At 43.9% G+C, this 25860-nt stretch overlaps 1 protein-coding gene across 2 annotated transcripts in view; it reads right to left on the bottom strand.

The window, feature by feature from the left end:
- Window positions 1-25860, bottom strand: part of PTBP2 (polypyrimidine tract binding protein 2) — a 220129-nt gene that overhangs the window by 70892 nt on the left and 123377 nt on the right. For both annotated transcript variants that reach the window (XM_085601853.1, XM_085601852.1), the window contains exons 8-11: window positions 8204-8399; window positions 4355-4503; window positions 3033-3066; window positions 2522-2614 (exon numbers count right to left, since the gene is read on the bottom strand). In XM_085601853.1, coding sequence (XP_085457979.1) covers window positions 2522-2614; window positions 3033-3066; window positions 4355-4503; window positions 8204-8399 — 472 coding nt within the window. The remainder of the gene's footprint in view (window positions 1-2521; window positions 2615-3032; window positions 3067-4354; window positions 4504-8203; window positions 8400-25860) is intronic.

The following is a 25860-nucleotide window of genomic DNA, read 5'->3' as shown; positions in this document are numbered from 1 at the left end:
GCACAGGGGCGCCATAGGCGACAGATCAGTGTACCTGGTGTAGCTTCTTTTGTGCCTGCAGGGGGAGTAGCTCCTCTACTCCAAGGGAGATTCTTTGGCAATTTGCAAAGCACTGGCAGGACTCAGGGATTCTTGAGGTCTGCACAGTGGGAGGATGAATCAGTTACTCCATAAGGGTCAGGGCAGCAGACATGCCAGCAGGGTTGACACCAAGCCAGTCCTACTCATCGGTTCAGCAGTCTTCCTCTTCCACTCCTTTTGTGTCCAATGAAAATCTGGTACTCGGGGGAGGAGGGCTTTAAATGCTCAATTTAAAGTAGTGTGCATTAGGGAATGTGATGGAGCTACTGGCTACAACATACAGCTTTAGCCTACTTGGCTCGACTGAACTGGCATGTAGACACCGTGGATGAAATGAGTGGACACACAACATGCCTCAATTAAACATCTTAGGGCAGTGCTTGCTGGACGTAACCACAAGGTGCGCACACACCATGGATCGTAGGTCAGGGAAAAAGGCGCATTTTAGGCACTTTTTCAAGTACAAAATACAACAAGCATTGGCATAGCCAATAGGTCTCGCCTTTGGGACCTTATAAGTGTTTAGCCATGCAACAGTTGCATAACTAAATACTTATAAGGTCCCAAAAGCGAGACCTATTGGCTATGCAAAGCGGCCGTAAAAGTGGAAGTGATCGCGATCACGATCAAACATCAAAGCGGCCGTGAAAGTAATCGCGGTAAAGCGCGGCGCCCGCGCACATGCACTGTAGGTCTAGGCTGGCCTGATAGCACTTTTTGGAGCCCTCTCAATAAGTCTCGCCAGAGCAGCGCATGCGCTGGGTCAGGCGAGACCTAAAAATACAAAATAAATAGCTGGCAAGACTTGTTAATGCACAGTAAACAACCAATTTTAGACGTTACTGGTGACCTATCGCCATTTTCTGCTTTGGAGTGACTTTACTTGGCATAGTCAAGTCAAAAGTAAGTTTAGTATGACCATTGGTCTTTAAACTGCATAAAAACACCATAAAACAACTAAAAAAACCAATAAGTTAAAACTCTTTAAAAGAACCATAAAACCGGCTTCGGGGACTATTCCAGATTCATTATTTCTGTCTCTCCTAGAAACTTGTTTTCCTGGTATCGATAAATATGAGCAAGATCCAAATACATAATCCAACAATTAGTGGCTGTGGTTAACAAATACAATTGTCCATTTAGTCTATTTGTCACTCCCTGGTCAATTCTTGCATATCCTATTCCATAAGGAATCTCTTTGCGGCTTGGATAAACTTCGCCAATGAAGCAGCAATATCAAAGAATTGCATATCAATGAGGAGCTCAATTGCTTGCATCCTTGACCTTATATCATTTTAGAGTTAGCAATTTGACAATCCATTAAGATATGTACACAAGTACATTTTATACCCATCCCGCATGTACATTTACCACCACCATCCATTAATATACTTTTTATTTTCTCATTTGCACGTGCGGGATTAATGCCTACTCTCACCTTTAACCATTCCATTCTCAACCATTGACTTGGTAGGGTGTCTAAATACAGATACCAGTTGTCATTCCTCCAGCTATTTAAAATAAAATGTACAGACTTTGTTTCAGGTAGTCCATATCAATTTGTCTAGACTTTTCTTTCTCCAAGGATTTCAGAAAAAACTTTTGTTCTTCAATACGTAGCGACACAGGGTCAATTTTCACCTTTAGATTTTCACAGATGGACTTTTCTTGGCATAGATCTAAATGGCATCACAGATAGAGATCCAGGACTTCTCCATAAACGCAGACATTAAATCCACTGTCATTTCACAAAACAGAATGGTCCACCGAAATCCAATATGGCTAGAGTACCCATTATTTCAAATGCATTTTTAAACGGAAAAACCTATGGTCTGAGCTGCCTGGGTGATTCAAATAAAACAATGCTTCAGTTTAGATTTTGCGGCCAATTCTCCCTCAAGGAAAACGAGCATTCGCATAGCCCAAAAATAGGTCTTGCCTTTGGGACCTTATGCAACTGTTGCATGGCTAAACACTTATAACTAAATACTTAGAAGGTCCTAAAAGCGAGACCTATTGGCTATGCCAAGCGGCCATGAAAGTGATCGCGATCAAACATCAAAGCGGCCGTGCGGCCACGAAAGTGAAAGTAATGACGGTCAAGTGCGGCGTGCGCGCCGACGCACATGCACTGTAGCTCTAGGCTGGCCTGATAGCACTTTTTGGAGCCCTCTCAATAAGTCTCGCCAGACCAGCGCATGCGCTGGGTCAGGCGAGACCTAAAATGTACACACTTTCTACAATCCATTTGCATAATGCAGTATGCTTATCCTAATAAACATATTCCGTCAACAGGTAATAAGACTACTATAACTCATTATTTAGTAGCAGGTTTACACACACCCCTACACTTATTTCAATTGGTTAAAAACAAATGCCCCTGTAGTCAGAATTAAAAATCCTCATTTCAAAAGGTTTATATGGATAAGCACAATCTTACCAAGTTGAGATTGGTTCGCATCAGCCATCTGTATGAGAGCACTGTCTTTCTTATTGTATAAAATCTTCACACGCTGCACATCCCCATAAACACCTTTTCCGATTCAGAGAAGCAATCCAAAAAAGAAAACAGTTTTATACCAGAGTCAACTAAAATGCTAGATAAATGACATTCAGGCAGCACAACAGTCACTCAGCTCATCTCTACAGTCATACAAATGAAGAGAGTAGATAAAGATTCTGAACCGTGATTTTTTTTTTTGGAAAAAGAGTAATTTTTGGAAATACCCTCAAAGCTATGTGAAGGATAATAAATTAAAGTTCATGCAAAAACAAAACATCATGCATTACACTGAATTGAATCTATTGTGAGGTTTATAAAATATAAAAAACAGCAAAATAAATAGCAAAAGATTTACTGTTCAACTAGACAAACTGCTCGCTACAAATAAGAATTAAGGTGAAATAAAAATGAAATCAATAATAAAAGTATAGTGCTAACAATAACATACCGAAGAGGGTAAACAGACTTTGGGGCGAAACCATCTTTAGAAGGAGAGAAGAGCAAGCAGCATAAGACAAGAAGAGAGAAGAGTCGAGGAAGAGCGGAGATGAACAGATCATCCATAACGAAGGGTGGTTTCCGTAGAATGGTGAGGTGGTCATGGATCATGGTTCAAGGCAGTTAATTGGGGCAAGTTGGTCCGAGGAACATTTTGTTCAAGCACAAAAGCATGAACATAGGGTAGGCAACAGGAGGTATAGACAAGGAAGATAAAAGGAGAAGACAAGGAAGGGGAGGGCATGGTATTTGGGAAAGACAAGGAATGGATTGAACACAAGGGGAAAAGGATGAAATGGGGAAGGGAAACAGCAATGCATAAGGAAAAAAAAATAAGGATTTGGGAACAAAAATAAAATATAGGTCAGTACATAGGAAATGCTGGAGTTTGGTCAGAAAATGGTTGGTTTATGTACTGTACAAGAAAAACTGAGTAAAGGTCACCCATGACAAATATGGGCAAAGTACATCCAATCGCAGAGAGAACAATACAGCATTTTATTCAGACATGAAAAGGCATGCAACTTAAATTTTTAACTTTGAACTTTAAACGCAAAGCATGGCTGGTTATGAAATGCAGGAATTTTTATAATGGTCGTTAATACAATTTAAGCATGAAGGACACAATGAAGTTAACATAACTAAATGATATGTTCTATGTTCAATTTTAAAGAGCTGTTATGAATGAAGCAATTCAACATGAAAGCATAAACAGTTATTCACATCATATCACCTTACACAGCATTACAACTTATAATATGAAAAAGTGAAATGAGAAAGTAAAGAACTATCCTACAAATAGGATTAATGTAGAGGCATCTAATTGCAAAGGACAGATTTCCTACAGTAGGGACAGGGCAATCATTAACAGAGTAATGTTTTTTTTTTTGGTAACAAGCATGAAATGTACAAAATGATCAAGACAATGTGCAAAATAATCTTGTATAAAAATATCAAAGACAACGCTCACTATTAGTGGGCGGGAATCGAAACAATAACTGGAAAACACAGAAGGGAAGGATTTGAAGCTTTTAAAATTTACCTGCACGCCCCTGTCTACTATAATAGCCAGCGGAATCGGCCGCATTACAAAACGAAATTAAGATCTAACAGAAGATGAAATACAGCACTATGGGTTTTACTTAGGAATTCAGCTTGGAACATAAAATGAAATGGGTACAAGTCAGCTTATCAATATTTATATTTAAAAGAAACAATAAGTGGTGCAAAGTATTAAAGTATGTGGAAAGTAAAAGTAAATGTTTCACTGACCTCTTCATTTAGATTGCTAACCAAGAGTACAGTATAGCCTCCAGGTGTCATTCCACCCATACCAGCACGACCAGCAGCATGAGCTGCCGCAGCAGCATTAGGAATACCCATGGGATTTAGAGTTCCTGGAACAGCTGCAACTGGAAGCCCTAATTAAAATATAACAGCCAATTTGGAGCGTTATAAGAATACGTATCATTTGAAATTGCTCTCAACTCTGGCACACATTAAACAATTACAGATGCACAAAAACTGACTCGACCATCAAGAGTAGTTACTGTGAACTTCTAACAGACAGTGGAAATACTTGCTGCAAGACACAGCATGCAAAATAAAAATGAATGCATGTTTTGCAGGTAACTGGTATGCCTTACAAAGGTAGTGGACATTTTAAACTGGCAATTACTTGACACGCTATCAGCCGCTGTTCAAAGAACCTACGTGTTAGCACGAAGCAAAAATGCACAAATGCTGTAATAAAAGGATAAACATTTTTTCACTGTGTCTTCTAATAAAAAGTGATGGTGTTTGGCTACTGTCATAACGGCTTTGGCAAATAGCTGTAGTCTGCCTTCTTTCTTGCTAGAGCGAATATGAAATACTTATTAATTGGTCTCCCACTTTAATAGGACACCACACTCAGTGATCTGAGCACTACCTTTGTTAGAAGAGTGCAGTTCTGTATAGCTACACCTTTTATGCATACGTTTCCTCCAATTTTTTATTTTTTTAAATAACCAGCTACCTTGTTAGGTGTCACACGTATAGCCAAACACTGTAAATTCACCCCAGGTCCGTCATAACGTTATCCAATAAATAAAACATTTACCAGATTTTATTGTATAGATTTCACAATTTTTCCAATCGCAATAAAGCAACGAGTATGTATGGCAACTTTTCGCCAAAGGTAAAAAATAAATGAAAATACAAAGACCACATTTTCCAATGGATTATAAAACTTTCCAGCACTGGAAGAAAAATATCCATAATCAAAAATAACACATTAGGGTTAACCAAATGGGAGGCCTTTTATTGGGGTCCTGAGACTTTGGATATTATATCATACTAGTACACTTTACCAGAAAGTGTAAATGACTCAATGGGAACTTTAATCTCTCAGCGTAGCGGTGTAAAGCAGCAAAGGCTTACTCCACAGTGGAGGAGATTTTAGAAGTGCCAACTATCCATGCCAGTGCATTGTCTAGTAAAGGAAAATGGTATCATTTTCATACACAAGTAAAAGGAAGAGCTAAAAATAAAAAGGTATCACCTTCCCGGGCCAAAATGGGTCACCAATCACTATTCAATCCTGTTAGTGCCAGGAGCTAGAATTCTGACGACACTAGAACGTTGGCTAAAGCCATTCTACTGGGCTCGTTTCAAGTGAACGCTGCACTTCAACAGGGCTCGACATTAGCATAGTAAGGGTTGTCCCACCTCACAAAGTGGTGGGTAAGTGATACAGGTATGAGGAATCTCTGGATCACTTCAGGCTCGAACAACAGGTACTATCCCATTAAACTGTGACCCAAAATTAAGTAGGACTATACACCGCAAAATCACTGGAGTGGCTGTCCGGTGAGGAACAAAATCCATAATATCAATGAACTCCTACCATGAGTTTAATGCCCAAATGTCCCAGATGAACCGGTGACACATTTATTTAATTGTTCCTCGGGTATGCTTTTACATTCAGGACCTGTATCTGGAAATCCCTTGGTTTACTCAAGCTTTTCCAGTAGTGGGGGCAGCTACAGGACCGAGGCCACAGACGAGGCACAGGCTAAATTAGGACCAAACAGTATTCAGACATTTGAGGGTAGGGCCAAACTGTTGACCATAAATCTCACTATCCCCACAACTGCAATGGCTACAAATATGGTACTAACTGTTCGGGACCTCCTACAACCAAAATAATCAAATCCCACACAAGTCCTAATAACAGGTGACTGCCTCCTGAATAAAGACTGAAGGCACCATATGTGCACATAGAGACTAGTGATGTTGCAGGGTAACACTCAAGGCAATAAAAGACAACAATGCATCACCTCAACCCATAGGACACTCTACTTTGGATCATGCTTCTATGGGACAGAGCTTCCCTAACCTCATAGCTACTGGGCAATCTCAGTTTGTCTAAATGTCCTCACTCAGGTCTTTGTCCGATGGGCCATCCTGGGGAAGTTATTAAAATGGATCAGGTCACCTTCCATGGATCGGCAGAGTTCAGCCCCTTGTGAGGAACTCTCCTCTCCACAGTTCACAGAAGAAAATTAAATTCCAGGATTCTCAACAATGTCAGTTTGACAAAATAATGACAACTACAAATCGGTGCAATATAGGTCTGTTGCCTTCACTAAATCGTGCAGTTCTCTTCGATGTCCAGACAATGATGAACTTGTTGAGGAATCTAGTAGTTGTACCCCTTTGGTAGCCAAGACAGTTACGTGGAATCAGAACGTCTGCACAATCAGAAGCTGGAAAACTCCTTCAGGGCATCTTGCTGTAGCTGGCCGAATGTCAAGCTTCTGAGACAAAATTCCCCATACAGCCAGTTCAGATCGTCTGATTTTTCTGTAATAAGTTTTGGGTTCAGATACAGGCTGGTATTTATTGCAGAATGGGAGATGCCAATAAAATAGGAATTGGGGTTTGGGCGAATTTCACTCTGAGCAGAGGAAACCTGCCCTGGACAAAGAAATGGGCTTGTAACCACCAGCTCGTAAACATGTTTCAGCAAATGGAAAAGGGAAAAACACACATCTATACTGGTATGGACCAAATAGAGGTAACCAGCACCCACACGGCAAGAGACAGTTTGCAGTCTCCCTACAATGTAGGGATAAAAAGGCCTGTTCTCCTGGACTAAAAACCATGCTGCCACCACTGTCTACGCATAACCTTGTTTGAATGGCCAGTAGTCGTGCAGACTCAGAAAAGGAAGAGGTTCCTTATGACTGCCTCCTGTTAATTTAAAGCATAGGTCTGGTGAAGAACAAAACAAATACGCTGAGCCCTTCCAGTGGGCTTTCACTATTTTCAAAATCATGTAATGAAAAGTTTAGTTCTATTTAAAAAAAAAAAATAAACATTTATTATCAAGCAAGGTGTTGACTTTGCAAAGGTGAACTGATACTGATGTTACAAATGTAATGGGAAAAAGTAATTGATTTGGGGCGGGGAGGAGGAGGGAGTTCAGGCAAAAATAATGTCGTTACAATGTGGCAGAGGCTTACTAAGAACATTTACATTTAAAATAGGATTCCATCAAAGGAGCAGGAGGTGTCGGGAGAAAGGAAGGATATTTGAGGTATGTCAGAAATCAGTGATAGGCCATGGAATGCATAACAATTCTCAAGAAAAGAAAATCCCCTATTCCTATGGTATTGGGTGACATCAACCTCGAAAGGACTCCTCAAATGACAGAATTGCAGTCATGAGGTTACTGGTTAACACAGTTTTACAAAATGCACAAACAATCCAGAGAACGGCTAGACAGTGGCAAAATGTTCCAAGAAAATGCTTAATTTATCTTGGACAGTGTTTATATCTTATCTGCAAAAGAATAAATATTAGGTATAATGGTTTACCACAATTTGGCAAAGGGGCAACAGATTTTAACTCTTAATCGTGATCTAGGGACATGGATCTATAAAAATGTCATGGTAACGTTTATGCAACGGAGTTTAGGTGAACATGCATGGAACTGCTGTTACTGTGTAGCTTACAACAGAAGGGGGATCCAAGCAAGATTGTTACCTGTGACCAAATGAACACTAACAGTGCAGTGTTACATCTACATGCACAACGCAAGCAATGTGCAGTTAAGAAATTAAAAAACATACATACCTAAAAGAGACGTTTCTTTGGCAAAAGCTGCAGCAATAGATGGATCCAATGATGGCTGCCCATCTCCAGATGGTAGGTCAGGGCGAGTGTAGTCCCTACTTTTGTCATTATTGTATTTCACATTTAAATTGACCAATTTAGACAAGTCAATCCTCAGAGTACAGCAGGCATTATATATATTTTGTCCATCCAAGGCCTGAAAAGATTTAAAATGCTTACTTACACAGATGGTTAAGCCTTTGAAAAAACAGGTGAAGCATGATTAAGTCTTAATTATTCAAAGACAACAGTAGCCAATATAAAGATTCATCTCACAAAAGTCTCATTTCAGAGCATGGGATGATGATGACACTATCGCGGTTACATAGGCTGATTGTTGAGGATTCAAAGGAGACACCGGTTGGTTGTACATGCATACCCAATGGTTTGACTAGCCAAATCACCTTCCCTGCACATTTCAAGTGCCAGACAATCCATTTAAAAGTGTTCGTGGCAAAGGCGAGCATCCACCAAGGACATCGAGTTTATTGTTTTATTAAAGAGTTATTTGCATAGTTGTTCAACAATGCCATCCTTTCTAACGTTGAACACTCAATAGTGGAGTTTGAGATAGTCTCCTCCTCCTCCTCCCCCCCCCCCACCTCGATTTATTTACCTGGCAGAGCGCTTTTGAACTGTCACATTCAGGAACCACCTGGAAAGATTTAAATGACTTGGCCTTGGTACTCCTATTTCTCCAGCAAGGACAAATGTTATGTGATGGGACTGTGCTTTCAGCCATAAAAGTTTGCTTGCACTCTGCTAACTTGTCTTGCAGGACCTTAATGGCGATAGATTTTCAACCATTTTACTAATGTCTTCCAGCACTGACACCTTCCTTTTAATTCAATTTTGAGTCGGCTAATGTAAGAAAAGCAATTTATAATTCGGTTCTGTTTTGACTTGTTTTATGGCAACACATTAAAATACAAGGAACCATACACACTTTTTTTTAATGTAGCCCATATCTCGTTTATACATGTCAACACAACCACAGTAAGAAATAAAATTATGTTATGGGGATTATGTACATTGAATTTGTTTGAGATGTCCTTTCTAAACAGAGCCCACAGGTCCTGGTAAATACAGCAACAAAATGATCCCAGAATTCAGTTACCCCTATACAGTCTCCCACATCAGCTGGAAAGTTAGCATGTTATTTCTCATTCAGGCACATTATTTCAGCTGAGATCAATGTTAACAAGCATTTGCAATGCAATAGGTCTCGCATTTGCGAAAGTTTAAGCTATTGGCATTGTAAATGACAATGCCTTTTATTTAAATCTTGTTTTTTAAAACATAAATAAAAGGCACTGTCTTTTACAATGCCAGGAACTTAGATCCTTTCAAATGCGAGACCTGTGTCACTGCAAACATGCTTTTATTTTTTTAAAGAGCCCCATGCCACGCTTTCAGTTCAATGGTGGCTGTGCACCTTTCGCTAGACGTGGCTCGTCTAAAGAAAGGTGGGTGGCTGCCATTAAAGCGAAAGCATGGCATGGAGCTCTTTCTCCCCCCCCCCCCCCAAAAAAAAAAAAAAAATAATCATTTGTCTGTCAAGTTGGCCCATTAATAAAAATGTAAAAGCGGGTGCCGAAGGCAAAGTGGGGCCCTTGCAGGAAAGCACTTTGTGCCTGCAATAGGGGAAAATCAATTAATACTGATCACAGACTGTAGATAAAACAGACCATGTAACAGGTAAAATGTCCAGTCCTTATGGGAGGTTACAAACGCAGACAAGCCGGTATAAGGAGGGTCTACTAAGCCTTTTTATTAATCAAAATCAACCATTTAGAAACAGTAACAGGAGCCAATTGAAAAGAAAGGCGAAGCTTCAACTCCATACCTGAATACAGCATGCCTCACAGATCAGCGCACGCGCAGCCCAGGCTCGACCTAATAAATATATTACCTCCCTAATCAGCTATTGTCTCCAGCTATTGCACTTTTTTTCCACTTATAGTGGTTTGGTTTTTAGAGACCATTCCTAATATCTAGGTTGTGTTTTTTTTTAAGCAAATGAGACGAGGTGGTAGAGAAGAAGAGAGGAAAAGCAGGGATATGTCAAGACAGAGGAATGCAGTTAAGGTGTATCAGATAGTTTTATGGGTCGGTGTACTTTTGCAGCTTGAAGACTTTCTGGATTCACTATGCTGTGCATTATTCCTCCATCTAGTGGTTGGGTCCAGAATTGTAGTCTTTTTTCTCTTTTTTTCGTGACCCAGGTGTGCATCCACATACCACCATTTAGTGTCCTTTGACATCGATGCACTTCCTCTGGAAGCTCCCACCCTTGGTCGCCATCTTCGGATTCTTTTTTCTTGTCTTACTTTGTTTCCCCTTTAATCTTTTAAGGTCTTTCTCCAGTATTAACCCCCTTCCTCCGGTCTCATCTTTCTGGCAGAGGAGGGTGGGTTCGCTAGTTAATCCAGTAAGTTTTCAAGCTGCAAAACTACACCGACAGATAAGAAACTATACGTTTTGCAGTGTGAATCTTTCTGGATTCACTATGCTGTGCATACTTTGTAGCGGATTGTCCTTATTGTGGTGGCTGGGTGGAATATGAGCTCTGGTTACTGAATATGTGTTGCAAGACCTTCTGTCCCACTTGCGCTTCCTTGTTCATTTGGATATCTACACAGTAGTGCTTAGTGAATGTGTGCACTGAAAACCTTGTTGCAGCTTGGCAAATGTCTTGAATTGGTGTGTTAGCTAGAGAAACAATTGTTGCTCCTTTCTTCCTTGAGTGAGCATGAGCTGCTCCTTGTAACAGTTATCTTGCTTGTTTGTGGCAGTGTTGTATGGTTTGTGCAATCCACCGTGCAATGGTATTTTTGGTAAATGGTTGTCCCAACTGCTGGCAAAGGGAACAAAGAGCTGCTTTGTCTTTCTGCACTCATTTGTCCTTTCTATATAGTGTATTACAGCCCTTCTGGCGTCCAGTGTGTGTAGTGCCCTTTCCGTGCTTGTGGCTGGATTTTGGAAGAAACTAGGTATTTGGACTATTTGATTGATGCGGAACCGTGACACCACCTTTGGGCATGAAAGTGTGGGTCCGTTCTCATCACAATCCTATCATTGTGTATTTGCAGGTAGGGCTCTTAAAGTGTTAGCGCTTGCAATGCACTTACTCGTTGTAGTGACGCGATAGCCACTAAGAAGGCTGTCTTTAGCGTGAGCATGTGCAGTGTAGCCCTGTGAATAGGGTCAAATGGTGCCTTCCTCAATTGAGGCACCACGGTGAGGTTCCATGCTGGTGCTGGCATTCTATTTGGAGGTGCGATTCTCTTTGCTCCTTCTAGAAATCTTTTTACTACTTGGAAGGTGAAGAAATTTCCCCCCCGTTTCTCCTCTAGTGTAAGCCACTATCGCTGCTAAGTGTATCCTTCGGGATGTGTAACTTAGATTACTTTGTAGTAGATGTGTCAAGTATCTTAGTACTGTTGATTCCTTTGTGATTCTCCGTTGCAGTTTATCCCTAATGGACCATTTCGAGAATCTTTTCCACTTTTGTGTGGTAGGTCTTCTTGCTTCCCTGAGCACTGCCATTGTGCTTGCGGTAGTTTGAGGTGCGCAAATTCTAGGTCTTCAGGAGCCATGCAGCTAGGCTGAGGCTCTCTGGCTCTGGGTGTAGCACCCTTCCGTTCTGCATTGTTAACAGGTCCCTTCTTCTTGGCAATCTGTGTGCTGGTGCTTGCACCATTTCCACTATTTGTGAGAACCAGCACTATCTGGCCCACTGAGGTGCTTAGTATTCGGGACATGTTGCTGATGCTGCATTTGCTGAGTACCCCGTGTATCAGTGGTATCGGGGGGGAAAAGCGCATGCAAATGTCTTCAACCAATTTATCCATAGCGCATTCCCTTGTGACCGAAGTGTTTGCATTTTGGTGTGTTGCAAATAGGTCTATTTGCGGTGTTCCCAACTTCTGGAATACTCTTTGAATTTCTTGCTGGTAGATCTCCCATTCGTGGGATACCGACGTCTGTGCTTCCACATTGTCCTTCCCTGGGAGATTTATTGCTAGTAGGTCTATTTTTAGTGGAATGGCCCATGTAAATATTTCCTGTGCTAGCCACGATAGTGCTACTGATTGTGTATTACCTTGTTTGTAGATGTAGAACATGGTGATTGTGTTGTCCGTTTGGATCAACACAGTTTCGATACAGTTCCTTCTGAAAGGCTTTTAAGGCTAGGAACACAGTTTTTAGCTCTAGGTAGTTGATGTGCCTGATCGCATCCTGCTGCGACCATAACCCCCTCACCCTGAGTTTGTTCATGTGCGCGCCCCACCCCATTTGGGAGGAGTCTGTTGGGATGGTCACTGCTGGAGTTGGTTGTGTGAATGGTTTCCCCCATGATACGTTTTCCTTGTTCCACCACGCTATTTCCTGATGCACTGTGTGTGTGACAACCACTAGATCTTTCCAACTCCCCGTTGCCTGTGGCCAATGCTGCTGTATCCATTCCTGGAATGCTCTCGTGTGGAGTCGGATATTTGGGACCAGGTGTATGTATGACGCCATCATTCCCATTAGTTTGCTCACCGTCCTCACTGTCAGAACTTGCCCCTCACGGTAAAGACGTGTTTCCTTCAGTATTGCCAAAATCTTCTTTGTGCTGGGGAACACCTCTCCTTGTATGGTGTTTATTTCTGCCCCTGAGCATATCTTCGCATGTTCCGGTTCTATCGACTACTTTCCCCAATGGATTGAAATGCCCTGTTGGATTAGTGTTTGTATCACCTGCTGGATGTGTTGTTTGCACTGGCTGTAGGCGTTTGCTTTTACGAGCCAGTCGTCGAGGTAGGGGTAAACATGTATTCCCTGTCTAAGGAGCGCTGCTACTGCTGCTAGGCCTTTTGTAAACACCCTTGGCGTGGATTTGATCTTGAACGCAAGCACTGTGAACTGGTAGTGAGTGTTGCTGATCATAAATTTTAGTAGGAGTTTGTGTCCTTTGTTGATTAGGATGTGTAAGTACGCGTCCTTTAAATCTATAGTTTCCATGTAATCCCCTTCCTGTACCTGGGGTATTACTTCTTGCAGAAATGTCATTTTGAATCTTTGTGTCCTTATGAACTTGTTTAAGAACCTTGGGTCTAAGATAGGCCTTAGTGTTTAGTCTACCTTTTGTACGAGGAAGTAGTTGGAATAAACACCCTTGTTTCTTTCCCTGTGCGGTACTCTATTGCCTCCTTGTTGAGCAGTTCCTGTGCTTCTAGTAGCAAGAGTGAAAGTTCTTTTGCAGTGTGCGACTTGTTGCTTGGCTTCTTGTTTGGAGGTTCTTTTATCAGTTCTATACAGTATCCGTATTGTATGATGTTTAGTATCCATTTGTCAGTTGTGACCTTCTTGTGAAATCTGTTCTTGGACTTTTTCTCTTTGGATGCCCCCCTTGCGGTGTTGTTTGAGTGGACGTCTGCATCTTGGCAAAGTCACTTGGAGATGGGTAGTTTCCTTCCTCTCCATGCCTATCCTCGTCTGTTTGAGCGACCTCGAAAGGACTGACCCTGTGGCTGGTACTGCCAGTTCTGCTGCTGATATCTCTGTTGCTGCTGTCCCTGGCCGCTTCCCTGATAGCCTTGCTGGAAGGTTTGGTGCGAGGTACTTGATTGGTTGCCTCCCCTACCATTTGGCCTTCCTGAGGGCGTGGCCCTTCTCATTCCTCCCAACTGCAGTGCTCCTATGGACCTTGCAGTCTCGTTGTCGTCGAGTTAACTTTGTCAACTGGTGTCCCAAAAAGTTGTTCTCTGTTGAAGGGCGTGCTCAGGATGTTCTTCTGCACCTCAGGCTTGAAGCCCGAAATCCTAAGCCATGTGTGTCTTCTATCGGTCACCCTGATCATCTGCCTGCTGGACGTCTCCGCTGAGTCCAAGGCAGACTTTAAACCTGTGTTCGCCATGTTTTTCCCCTCGTCTAACAGGTGGGTTTCCCTTTGCTGGTACTGTTCCGGTAGGGGCTTCAGGAGTTGCCCTACTTCTTGCCAGTGCTGCTATGCATGTCTATTGATTAGGGCGTTGGAGTTGGCAATGCGCCACTGGATTGCTAACCTCCATTCTACTTTCCTCCCCGTGAGGTCCATTCTCCTACTCTCCTTGTCAGGAGGTGGGCCTGCATTTGTGGACACATTGGCTCTTTTCCTAGCCATTGCAGTAATTACTGAATCGGCTGGCACTGATCCTTGAATGTATGCAGGGTCCTTTGAGGACGGCTTGTACTTCTCTGTTCTTGGTGTCGTAGCTTTACATATAGCTGGCTTTTTGAAAGCCTCTCTGCCCTGGTCCAGCACACTAGGGAGCATGGGCAGGAATGCCGGACCCAATCACTAGATGGCGGAATAATGCACAGCAGTGAATACAGAAAGATTCACGCTGCAAAACAACTAGATTTGTTTGGGCGTGATGGAAGGTGAGGAAGAAGATAAGATGTGGGGAGTGAGGGCTAAGAGGAGTAAAGAAATGGTTGGAGGGGTCAACATATGGGTGACTTGAAGAGAGCTGGCACTCAAATGTGGCTAATTTGCATAAAGGGGTGCAGGTCCTAAAAATGTATAAGCAGTGCACACTTAAAATAGCTTTTAAAGAGTAAACGAAAAAGACCTGCCACAGACTGCAACCATATTTTGGCTAACAGATGCAAGAGAGACGATCAGAATTGTTAAAACAAACTAGAGGTACACACTTTAAAGTGTTTGCTCGCGGTGTTTAATTGCAGTACTGCTCACACCCTGAATCCTTTTATTGTAAGTGTTAGCAATTAAAATTACTTGTGCTGTGCTCTTCCACATCAGAATCGGGAAAGTGGCTAGTACCACTGAAAAGGAAAATGTTACTTACCAGTATGCATCTTTTCTTGGCATGTAGAGCTGCAGAATATCATACTTTTGCAAAGATCGCCATCTGGTGTTGGGCTCGGATGCTTGCACCTTGTTGTGGTCTTGGAAGAAGTCTTTTGTAGTCACGAGATAGGTGACTCCTCCCTTGGACGATAGTGCACATGGGCATCGACTCCATCCTCAGATTGTTTTTCGCCATGATGGGATATGATGGAGTTTGTAAGAAACAGAAAAGATGTCCATGTGAATGTATCCAAGTAAGATAACACTGGAACATACAGGTTCCGGGGAGGCAGGCGGGCGTATGATATTCTGCAGCTCTACATGCCAAGAACAGATGCATACTGGTAAGTAGCATTTTCCGTTCGAGGCATACGAGCTGCAGAATTCATACTTTTGCATAGACTGTACAGCAGTGTCTTCCTTAGCGGTGGTCACCTGTATTTGTTGCAGTGGTTTGGAAAAGTGTCTTAAGAACATCCTGGCCTACAGAAGCCTGTTGCTTCGCCTGCACGTCTACACAATAGTGTTTGGTGAAGGTGTGTGTAGACTACCATGTCGCTGCTTTACAAATGTCTTCTAGGGAAATGTTCCCCAAGAATGCCATGGCAGCCCCTAGTTTGCGTGTTGAGTGCGCTCTAAGGGGAATTTTTAATGTGCGTTTTGCCTTCTGGTAGCATTTTTGAATGCATTGGACTATCCACCTGGCAATTCCAGCTTTGGAGATGGGGTTTCTTTTATGAGGTGGAGAGAAAGCTACAAACAGTTGGTTTGTCTTTCTAAAAGGTTTAGTCCTGTCAATGTAATAAAGTAGAGCTCTTTTGACGTCAAGTGTGTGAAGAGCTCTCTGCTACGGAATGTGGGTTTTGGAAAAACACTGGTGACTCTACAGATTGATTGAGATGGAAAGCAGAGATTACTTCGGGAAGGAATCTAGGATGTGTTCTAATAACCACCTTGTTATGATGTATTTGTAAGAATGGATCTCACTTACTCTCCTGAGAGAGGTGATTGCGACAAAGAAAGCTACTTTCCATGTAAGGAACTGCAGTTCACATTTGTGTAAAGGCTCAAATGGTGGACCCATGAGCCTATAAAGGACAATGTTTAGGTTCCACACCAGAGAGGGAGGAATTATCTTTTTAAGGCCTTCCATAAAGGCTTTGATAGTGGGTACTCTAAACAATGACAAATGTCTGTTTTGCAGATAGGCAGCAAGGGCAGCCAGATGTGATCTTCTGGATGAGTATGCTAGATTACATCTTTGTAGATGCGGCAAATAGCAAATGATGTTCTGAATGGAAGCATCTAGCGGGTCAATTTTGTTATTGTAGTAAATAACTAATCATTTCCATTTGGCTGCATAGCAAGCTCTAGTAGTAGGGCGTCTGGCTTCTTTGATAATGTTCATACAGTCCGGTGGGAGGTTAAGGTAACCAAACTCTAGGACTTCAGGAGCCAGATTCAGTTGTGCTGTATTTGGGTGTCGTATCTCTCAATGGTTCTGCGTCAGCAATTTTGGGGAGACACGTAGTTTTTGGTGTGGAACTACTTAGAGTTCGAGGAGTGTTGTGAACCATGGTTGCCATGCCCATGTGGAAGTAGGATCATCAGACCGTTGCTTGAGCTTGCGTACTACTAGCGGAACGAGTGGGAGTGGCAAAAAAGCATACGCAAATCTGCCTGACTAGTTGATCCATATTGCATTACCCTTGGACAGCGGGTGTGGAAACCTGGTGGCGAAGGTTGGGCATTTTGCGTTTGCGTGTGGCGAACAGATCTATGTCTGGGTGGCCCAACATGTGGAAAAAATGTTGAAGAACTTGAGGATGAAGTTCCCATTCGTGTATCTCCTGTGTCTGACGACTTAGCATATCCACAATGTGATTGTGCACCCCTGGAAGATGTTCTGCCAGAATATACACGTTTTGCGGAATGACCCATCTCCATATGCTTTGAGCTAGATGAGACAGCTGCAAAGAATATGTTACTCCTTGTTTCTGTATGTAATACATTTCGGTCATATTGTCCGTGCGGACCAGGGCAGTCTTGTTGAGGAGATGTGCTTGGAATTACTTTAACGCTAGAAATATTGCCAGTAATTCTAGGTGATTGACGTTGAGCACTTTTTGTTGAGTGGTCCACCTGCCCTGAATTGTGTGGTTTAGGAGATGGGTTCCCCAGCCGGTGAGTGATGCATCTGCTGCTAACAATATCTGTGAACTGGCTCTAGGAATGGCCGATCTCTGGAAAGATTGTGTGTACCACCACTGCAGAGAGCGATGTGTGAGGCTGTCCACCAACACCAGATCTATAAGTTGACATTGAGCCCGATTCCACTGACGTGCTAAGCAGTCTTGCGTGAGGTACTATGAAAATGCAAGAGGCCATCATTCCTATGAGCTGCATAAACACTCAAACTGGAAGGTAGTATTGGGGTTGAAATTTTGTGATGCGTGTTTGCATACTGGCTATCCTGGCTGGATTGGGGTATGCTAGAGCTTTCTAAGTGTCTCTCGTGGCCCTTAGATACTGATGGAGGTAGGAGGGTTGTAGATGTGACTTGGCGTGATTTATTGTGAATCCCAAGTGGTGTAGCAGCTAATTGCTTGGTGAGTGTGCTGAACACACGGACTGTGCGACTTGGCTTTTATAAGCCAGTCGTCCAGGTATGGAAACACATGGATCTGCGGTCTTTGCAAATGTGCAGCTACTACACCGAGACACTTTGTGAAGACCATGGATGCTGTGGTTACTCCGAATGGAAAAACCTTGAACTGATAGTGTTGGCCGTCCACTGTGAACCTTGGATATTTCCTGTGAGCAGGGTGTATGGGAATATGGAAATAGGTGTCCTGGAGATCTAATGTGGCAAGGAAATAGCCTTGTTGCAGCAGTGGAAGGACCTGTTGGAGAGTGATCATGTGGAAGTGATCTGACTGTATGAGGAAATTGAGAGGTCTGAGGTCCAGTACTGGCCTCAGAGTACCGTCCTTCTTGGGGATTAGAAAGTACAGGGAGTAAACCCATGTCCCTTGATGCTCTAGGGGAACTGTTCTATTGACTGCTTTTGAAGCAGTGAGAGAACGTCTTGTTTCAGAGGCGTTCGATGTTCTGTGGACATTGGACGCTGTTTGGGCGGTATGTTGGGGGGAGTCTTACCCACCTGTCTGTAGTGATGGAATTCCAGACAGGTAGGAACTGGGAGAGTCTTCATGGTCTGGAGGGAAGTCATTGTTTGTTAGTTGGGGAGGTGCGAGTGTTACCTCTGCTTCTCCCTTTGTTATTTCCCCTGTACCCACCTCTGAAATATCCCTTGTTGGGGGATGTTTGTGTGGGACTTATGTAGGAGGAGGAAGCAGTGTGCTGATGTTCTTGGATGCACCCCTATAAAAGGAGCGACGAAAGGAGCCTTGTGTAGATGGAAACTGTAATGCTCCCATTGATTTTGCAGTCTGTCTTTTTTCATTTTGTCTAAGGTTGTCTCTACAGCTGGGCCAAAAAGTTGTTCCTGATTGAACGGTAGATTCAGGTCTGCACTTGTTTGAACCCAGCAATGCACAACCATGCATGCCTTCGTAATAACACACTAGTGTTGATTTGATCTAGATGCAGTGTCTGCTGAATCGAGGGCACATTTAATGGATGAGATTGTGATCAACTTGCCCTCCTGAATCAAATCATTGGCTTTGGCCTTGTATTGGTCAGGCAAATGCTGAATAGGCCCTCCAGCTCGTCGTAGTGAGCCCTATCGTATCTGGCAAGTAATGCTTGTGCATTAGCTATCTCCAGTAATTAGCTGCCTGGGAGATAACTCGTTTGCCTGAAGCATCTAGTAATTTAGACTGTCTGGAGGTGGAGCATCACCGGAGGTCTGAGAGTTGGCATGCTTCCTCACATTGGTCACTACCAGGGAATCTAAGGGGAGTTGGCCTTTAATGTAGGTGGGATCATTAGGGGCGGGTTTATATTTGTTTATTAATCTGAGGATTGAGAATCCTGGTCCTTACAGGGTCTTTGAAGACGTCTGGAGCACGTTTGATGACACCTTTCAGCATGGGTAATGTTTGTACTGTCTTTTGTGTCTGTGCAAGTGTCTACCAGGAAATCATCCTCTGTGGGGTCGGAATGCAGTTTAACGCAATGATATTGGGCAGCCCGATCAACGAGCAGACTAAAACCAATGTGGTCATCTAGGGGAGATGGCCTTGTTGGGTATGCATCTGGAACAGTAAGATCTGGAGGATCTACAGGGTCGTAGTCGTCCCATGTGTCCTGTGGTATTTTAGTGTCATCATTAGGATCATTGAAAGGGTCATTATGTCCACCTCCACCCCCTAGGTCATCATCCTGTGGTGGTGAGTATGGAGGAAGTATGGGAGACTTTGGAGGAGAGAAAGGTTTAGTAGGAAGAACAGGAGAAGAGGGTCTTAATGGTGAAGTTGCACAGTCTCTTCTTCACAGGCACCTCAAATGTGTGGGGTGTCCAATTTCCTCTTGTTCTCCAGGTTACTGACAATATAGCCTGTTTTAGGGTCCACATGCAGTTTGTTTCGGATCGATGGGATCTGGTAGAAACATTTTACTCATTGGCGTCTGCTTTCGGCAACAATTTTTTTGGTTCCAAACGTGGGTTAGATTTCTGCTCTGGAGCATTAGAAGGGGTTTTTGGGTCCTTCGGCTTGGAGTCCGAAACCTTTTTCGGATCCGAAGGTTTGAGGTGTCTTCGGATCCGAGGCCTTTTGTTTTTTGAGACAGTGCGAGTAGGATGTGTTCCCGCTTTCGGCACCAACTGTTTTTGGGGCACCGACGTGCGGTTTGCTCGGGCCCGAGCTGCCGGAAGGCTTCTCCTTTGTCTTTGGAGCTGGGCCTTCTGAAGTTCTTACGGTTGCGACTAAGGCCGTCAGGCGAAGTTTTGACAGGAGCCCTCTATTTTCTTAGGTGGGGTTGGGGCAGGGGCAGTTCTATTCATTTGTTGACCTGGAGTGATGTGTCATCGGAGTCATCTGCATTGGATACGATGTTGAGATCCTCCGAATCTTCTGCCTCTGGAACGTCGAGGCCTTCATCAAAGAGGTCTTCTGGCACTGGTGCAGCCTGTTGCGCCATAACGTGTCATCGAGCCCGGCGATCACGGATAGTCTTCTTGGACCAGAAGGAGGCGCAGACTTGGCAATATTTTTCTTCGTGTTTGGGCAAGAAACAAAGGTTGCAGACCTCGTGTTGGTCGCTGTGTGGGAATTTAGCTCCACACTGGGGGTATTTTTTGAAGGGAGTCCTTTCCATTAGTCGTAGGCCCGAATGGCGTCGATAGGTCCTGCGGCCCTCGCCGACCGGAATAGAGTATTTGAGTTAGTGCATCAAAAGGCACGCAAATACCGTTGAGTTTGCGCGTGGATGCCCATGCGCACTATCGTCAAGGGAGGAGTCATCTCTCGTGACTACAAAAGACTTCTTCCAAGACCACAACAAGGTGCAAGCATCCGAGCCAAACACCAGATGGCGATCTATACTAAAGAATGAATTCTGCAGCTCATATGCCTCGAACACACAGTATCAGCTGAGTGTAGAGGAGTAGAAGTAAACAAATTATCTTAGTGGTGAATATTCAAGGCATCTTGTAGTTAGACCGGGAGGAGGAGGACATGGTTGTCACTACAAACCTTTGCGAGTAGCAGCAGCTGGGCATTTGGGTGAAAAGGTTTGTTAGATCTGCAGCAGACTTGGAATATATATATATTTTTGTATTTCTGTTGAGCTGTGAGAAACTACTAGGCTCTTTTTGTTGTTCAAAGATGGGCAATAATAAACCCTTCAGATATTTTCTCTCGTGCAAATGTCACAAGTCACAGGTATTACCTGGTGAAAATTATATGGGAAGAAGAGGTTGGAAAGAGGGGAGATGTGAAGAAATCCGGTGTGGTAATTTCGATGCTAACTGGTATCTCTGATCTCTGTCTCAAAAGTTAGAAGGGACAGTAATTTCACTCCTGGAGTAACAGTACAAATTGTTTTGTTCTTAATCTGAAAAAAATTATGGATGTCGGGAACAAGAGCGTAATGCCAGTGAACAAATATTTTAAAAGTGGATCTCAACTCCGGGCAATGACCACTTTCTTGGTACTGCACACTGAGCTTTAAAAGGTTTATTGCTCCACTCTCATGCAGTGGGTTTGGGCATCTGAGCAGACACTCGTGCTCAGCGCCCAGACAAGTCTGTGAGCGAAATAGTCCCTCCCCACTCAGTCTTCCCTCGAATACTTTGTGTATGCTTCTTTGCTATGAGGAGCATTTATTTCTTTCCATGGAGTGGAGTCACATGCCTTTTGGAACAGTAACAGATGGACAGGAAAAATGGTGAATCCCTTTTGCCAAGTTTAAATCGATACACTTGTGGCTTTCAGAACTGCAAAACACAAGAAAGTGAACATTTTCATAGCGATTCGGATGTGTCGCGGTACAGTTGTAAAAGCATTTATGTTTCTACGAATGACGATGCTAATGTGGCATGGAATGTGTTAAGAGCATGCCAGATAGGATTCAAGCATTACATTATGGCATCTTAAAATCAAATACCCGATAAAATGTGAAGGAAAAGAGTGTGCTGGTGGTCAAGATCTGGCGGAGAAAAAAAAACAAGCAGCAGCTGAGCTCACCCCTGAGCGCCGCATACACTGAGCTGGCATTGTCAGCTGTCCCCTGCGCTCTCCCCAGCCTCTCTGCCACCAACTGCCAGGCCCCGGCCATACTCCCTGCCCCTCACCTTCTCTTGCGCTCGAGTAAGCTTCTTCTGTACGTTGCTGAGGAGAAAACAATGAGCCGCAGAGCACCGCCTCTGCCAGCAGGACACAGCCTTTAAAGGGACAGAGAGAATGAGGAGGTCGCCGTCGATCCACTCGGGCTCCTGCTGGACGGCGGTCCGGGCCTGCAGTGCCGCACCGCAGCTCGTCAGAGTGGAGAGCATGCTCACGTAAGAGTGCGGATGGGCGGGCCTAAAGGAGACAGGAAGGGTACAAACAAGCCTCACTTTAAATCAAAAGCGAGCGCCCACCATAAAGTGTGACGCGCGCCAATGAAAAGCATGGGTGGAGCTTCCACTCCACTTCCAAAGTCAACTCGACTACAATTGATCTCGCAGAGCGAGCTGCTCATGCGCTGCGACGCTAGGCGAGACCTAAAAATGAAGCTGGGGCTTGTTATTCCATTAGAGGGGGGCTCATTATATACCCCCTAGAGGCTTTTAACAATGTTGAGTCAGACCCCAAATCAGAGTGGAATATCACCTTCCAGAATGCAGGGGAGGAGATTACAAAATGAAAGATTATTTCGATATGAGAGCTAGGATGACAAGTAGCTTTTCTTTCTCCATCGTGCGATCCTTAATATTCAACAAGTATAAAGTTAGTATGCTCATCCCCTGTAACTGGAAGTGGGAAAGCAAAGCAAATTTTATTTTGAGACCAGAAAAAGGATAATAGAACAAGTTACTTATCTCGTTGACACTGTATGATCTACCCTCAGATCACTCACTTTTAGAATATCCAGGTACAATACTGAATCTGGAAAATCCTACCAGCAAAAACTCATGCATGCCAACAAGTGGTGCCATGTGGCCCAGCAGCAATCTCGCACCTCCCCGAAGTCACAAAGTAGGCTGCATGTAGGCACACCCACCCTGATGTCACTTTCTCAACCTTTCAATTCTCGCACCCTCAGATGTTTATCAGTGTAAACAATTTGCAGGCGAATGTGTGCCGAAATCTAACTTGGGACTTATTACTGTATAGAGATGTTCACTCCATAGAATGGGGAGAGAAGGCAGTGAGGAAGCTGTGGTTAAAGCAACAAAAAAGATGCAAACACTTCACCTTTAGAAAAGATACCATCACCGTACTTGAGAAGTACACTAAAACTTGCAAGCCTTGTAGGACTGATATGACAATATGGTTCTCTGCACACCCGGCTGTTAAATAAGTGGTGCTATATGAGCATATTGTAACTATTTATATAGCGCTTACTACCCCTGACGAGGCGTCAAAGTGCTTTTCAGCGAGTAGCACGCTACTATGGAACCAAAAAGCATTAGTGGTGGATTAGTATAGGGAAATAGGAGTATAGTATTAGTACAAGGAAGTACAAGTGAATTTGAGCGGAGGACAAGCGAGTCTGTCCGTTGGCTTGAATAAATTAATGGTAGGATAAAAGAAGAAAACCAGAAGTGTTAATTTGGGAGATCATAGTAGTAAGTTTAGGTCTGGGATGAGTAAAGGATATATCGAGGAGGGAAGAACCTGTAGAAAGGTATTGGGGAGACAGTATCAGTAGAAAAACCATGTTTGGGATGAGTCAAAGGGGAGATATGCATGAGGGAGAATTTAGTAAGGTGGTTTGGGAGATCATAGTAGTAAGGCATATGCTACTTACCAGTATGCATCTGTTCTTGGCATGTAGAGCTGCAGATCTACACACTGCATAGATCGCCATCTGGTGTTGGGCCCGGATGTTTGCAGTTGTTTTTCTTCTTGGAAAGTCTTTGGAAGTCACGAGGTATGTGTGAGAAAGTGCCATCTTTCTTGCATGGTATGCCCCCACTTTTTGGTATCAAACTTCTCAGCACATTAAACCCACACTGATGCCAGTGTGGGATTTAATGTACCAAGCACCCCAGAGGGCATCTTAGAGATGCCCCCTGAAACCTAACCTACAATCCACGTCTGTGCTGAGGCTGCCACACAGCGGACATGTTGCTGGACTCCTGGGTAGGAGAGCCCCTGCTCTCCTGGGTCTACAACAATGCACATTCTGGGCGAGGTGCTAAATCTCCTCCCCCAGGATGGGCAGGGGGAAGCTTCAAAGGCATGCCCCCAGGCCACTGCAACCCCCCCACTCTGGCGGGAAGCTTGGCCGGAAAACCCAAATAAGGACAGGGGATGTGTCAGCTTGCCAACCCCACCCCTCAGGTGGGGGAGGCGAGGTGAAGCACATCTCCGGGCTCTCGCCAACTTGAAGATGGGAAGCCCTGCCCAATCAGGACTAGGCTACTGCCCCCCCCCCCCCCCCCCACAGGAGAGAGGCAGGATGGGGGTGTACCCATCCCATGACAGGGACCCATTGGTCCCTACCCTTCACCTACCTGCAACACCCCTAAATCTAGTATTTAGGGGCACTCTGAACCTTCCTTCCCCAGATTCCAAAATCCGAAGAAGAGCTAGAAGCGAATATGCTACTTACCAGTATGCATCTGTTCTTGGCATGTAGGGCTGCTGACATTCATATCTGTGCATAGATCGCCGCCTAGTGTTGGGTCCGGATGATTGCACATTGTTGTCCTGGAAGAGTCTTCGAAGTATCGCGAGATAGGTGGCTCCTCCCCTGGACTACAGTGCGCATGGGCATCCTCTCCATCCTCAGATTGTTTTTCGCCATTGTGGCAGTGATGGAGTGGATACAGTAAGTGATGACCATGCTATACAGTAATTCTGAGTGCTGCAGCCGCTACAGGCGCCAGGGAGGAGGGTGGGCGATATGAATGTCAGCAGCCCTACATGCCAAGAACAGATGCATACTGGTAAGTAGCATATTCGGTTCGAGGCATGTGGGCTGCTGAATTCATATCTGAGCATAGATTATATAGCAGTCCCTCCATTAGCGGCGGCTGCCCGTGTCAGCTGCAGCAGTCTGCAAAAGGGTCTTGAGAAAAGCCTGTCCTACAGCTGCCTGCTGTTTTGAATGTACATCTACACAGTAGTGTTTAGTAAATGTATGTATAGTGGACCATGTGGCTGCTCTACATATTTCCTCTAAAGGAATGTTCCCTAGGAAAGCCATGGACGACCCTAACTTTCGTGTTGAGTGGGCTCTTGGAGGAATCGTTAATGTGCGTTTAGCTTTTTCATAGCAAATTTGAATACATTTAACGATCCATCTGGCTATCCCTGCTTTGGAAATGGCGTTGCCCTTGTGTTGGTGAGAGAAAAGGCAACAAACAGTTGTTTTGTTTTCCTAAAATCCTTTGTTCGGTCTATATAGTACATGAGGGCCCTCTTTACATCTAGTGTATGGAGCATTCTCTCTGCGACATTTTCTGGATTTGGAAAGAAAACAGGCAGTTCAATAGTCTGATTCATGTGGAACTGCGATATCACTTTAGGCATGAATTTGGGGTTGGTACGAAGTACAACTCTGTTTGCGTGAACCTGTATGAATGGCTCTTGAATGGTTAGTGCCTGGAGTTCACCAACTCTTCTCAACGAAGTGATTGCCACTAATAAAGCTACTTTCCAGGTGAGGAATTGAATCTCACATGAATGTAGAGGTTCAAAAGGAGGACCCATCAATCTGGTGAGGACCACATTCAGGTTCCACACCGGTGCCGGTGGGTGTGTTGGAGGAATCACTCTTTTGAGTCCCTCTAAGAAGGCTTTGATGGCAGGCACTCTGAATAAAGAGAGGTGCTGCCTGTTCTGAAGATAGGCCGCTAGTGCGGTTAGATGTATACGGATGGAGCTGTATGCCAGATTGCATCGGTATAAGTGTAACAGATGATGTTCTGAATGGATGCATCCAGCGGATTAATGTCATTGTTTTTACAGTAAATGACAAATCTTTTCCATTTAGCCGCATAGCAAGCTCTGGTCGTGGGTCTCCTGGCCTCCTTGATATTCATACATTCTGGAGGCAGGTTCAGGTAGCCAAACTCTAAGACTTCAGGAGCCAGATCGCCAGGTTCAGCTGTTGCGGATCTGGGTGCTGAATTTCGCCATGGTTCTGTGTTAAAAGT

The sequence above is a fragment of the Triturus cristatus genome, chromosome 4_2 (genome assembly GCF_964204655.1).
Source record: "Triturus cristatus chromosome 4_2, aTriCri1.1, whole genome shotgun sequence".
Lineage (NCBI taxonomy): Eukaryota > Metazoa > Chordata > Amphibia > Caudata > Salamandridae > Triturus > Triturus cristatus.
This window is presented reverse-complemented; position numbering and strand designations above follow the sequence as displayed.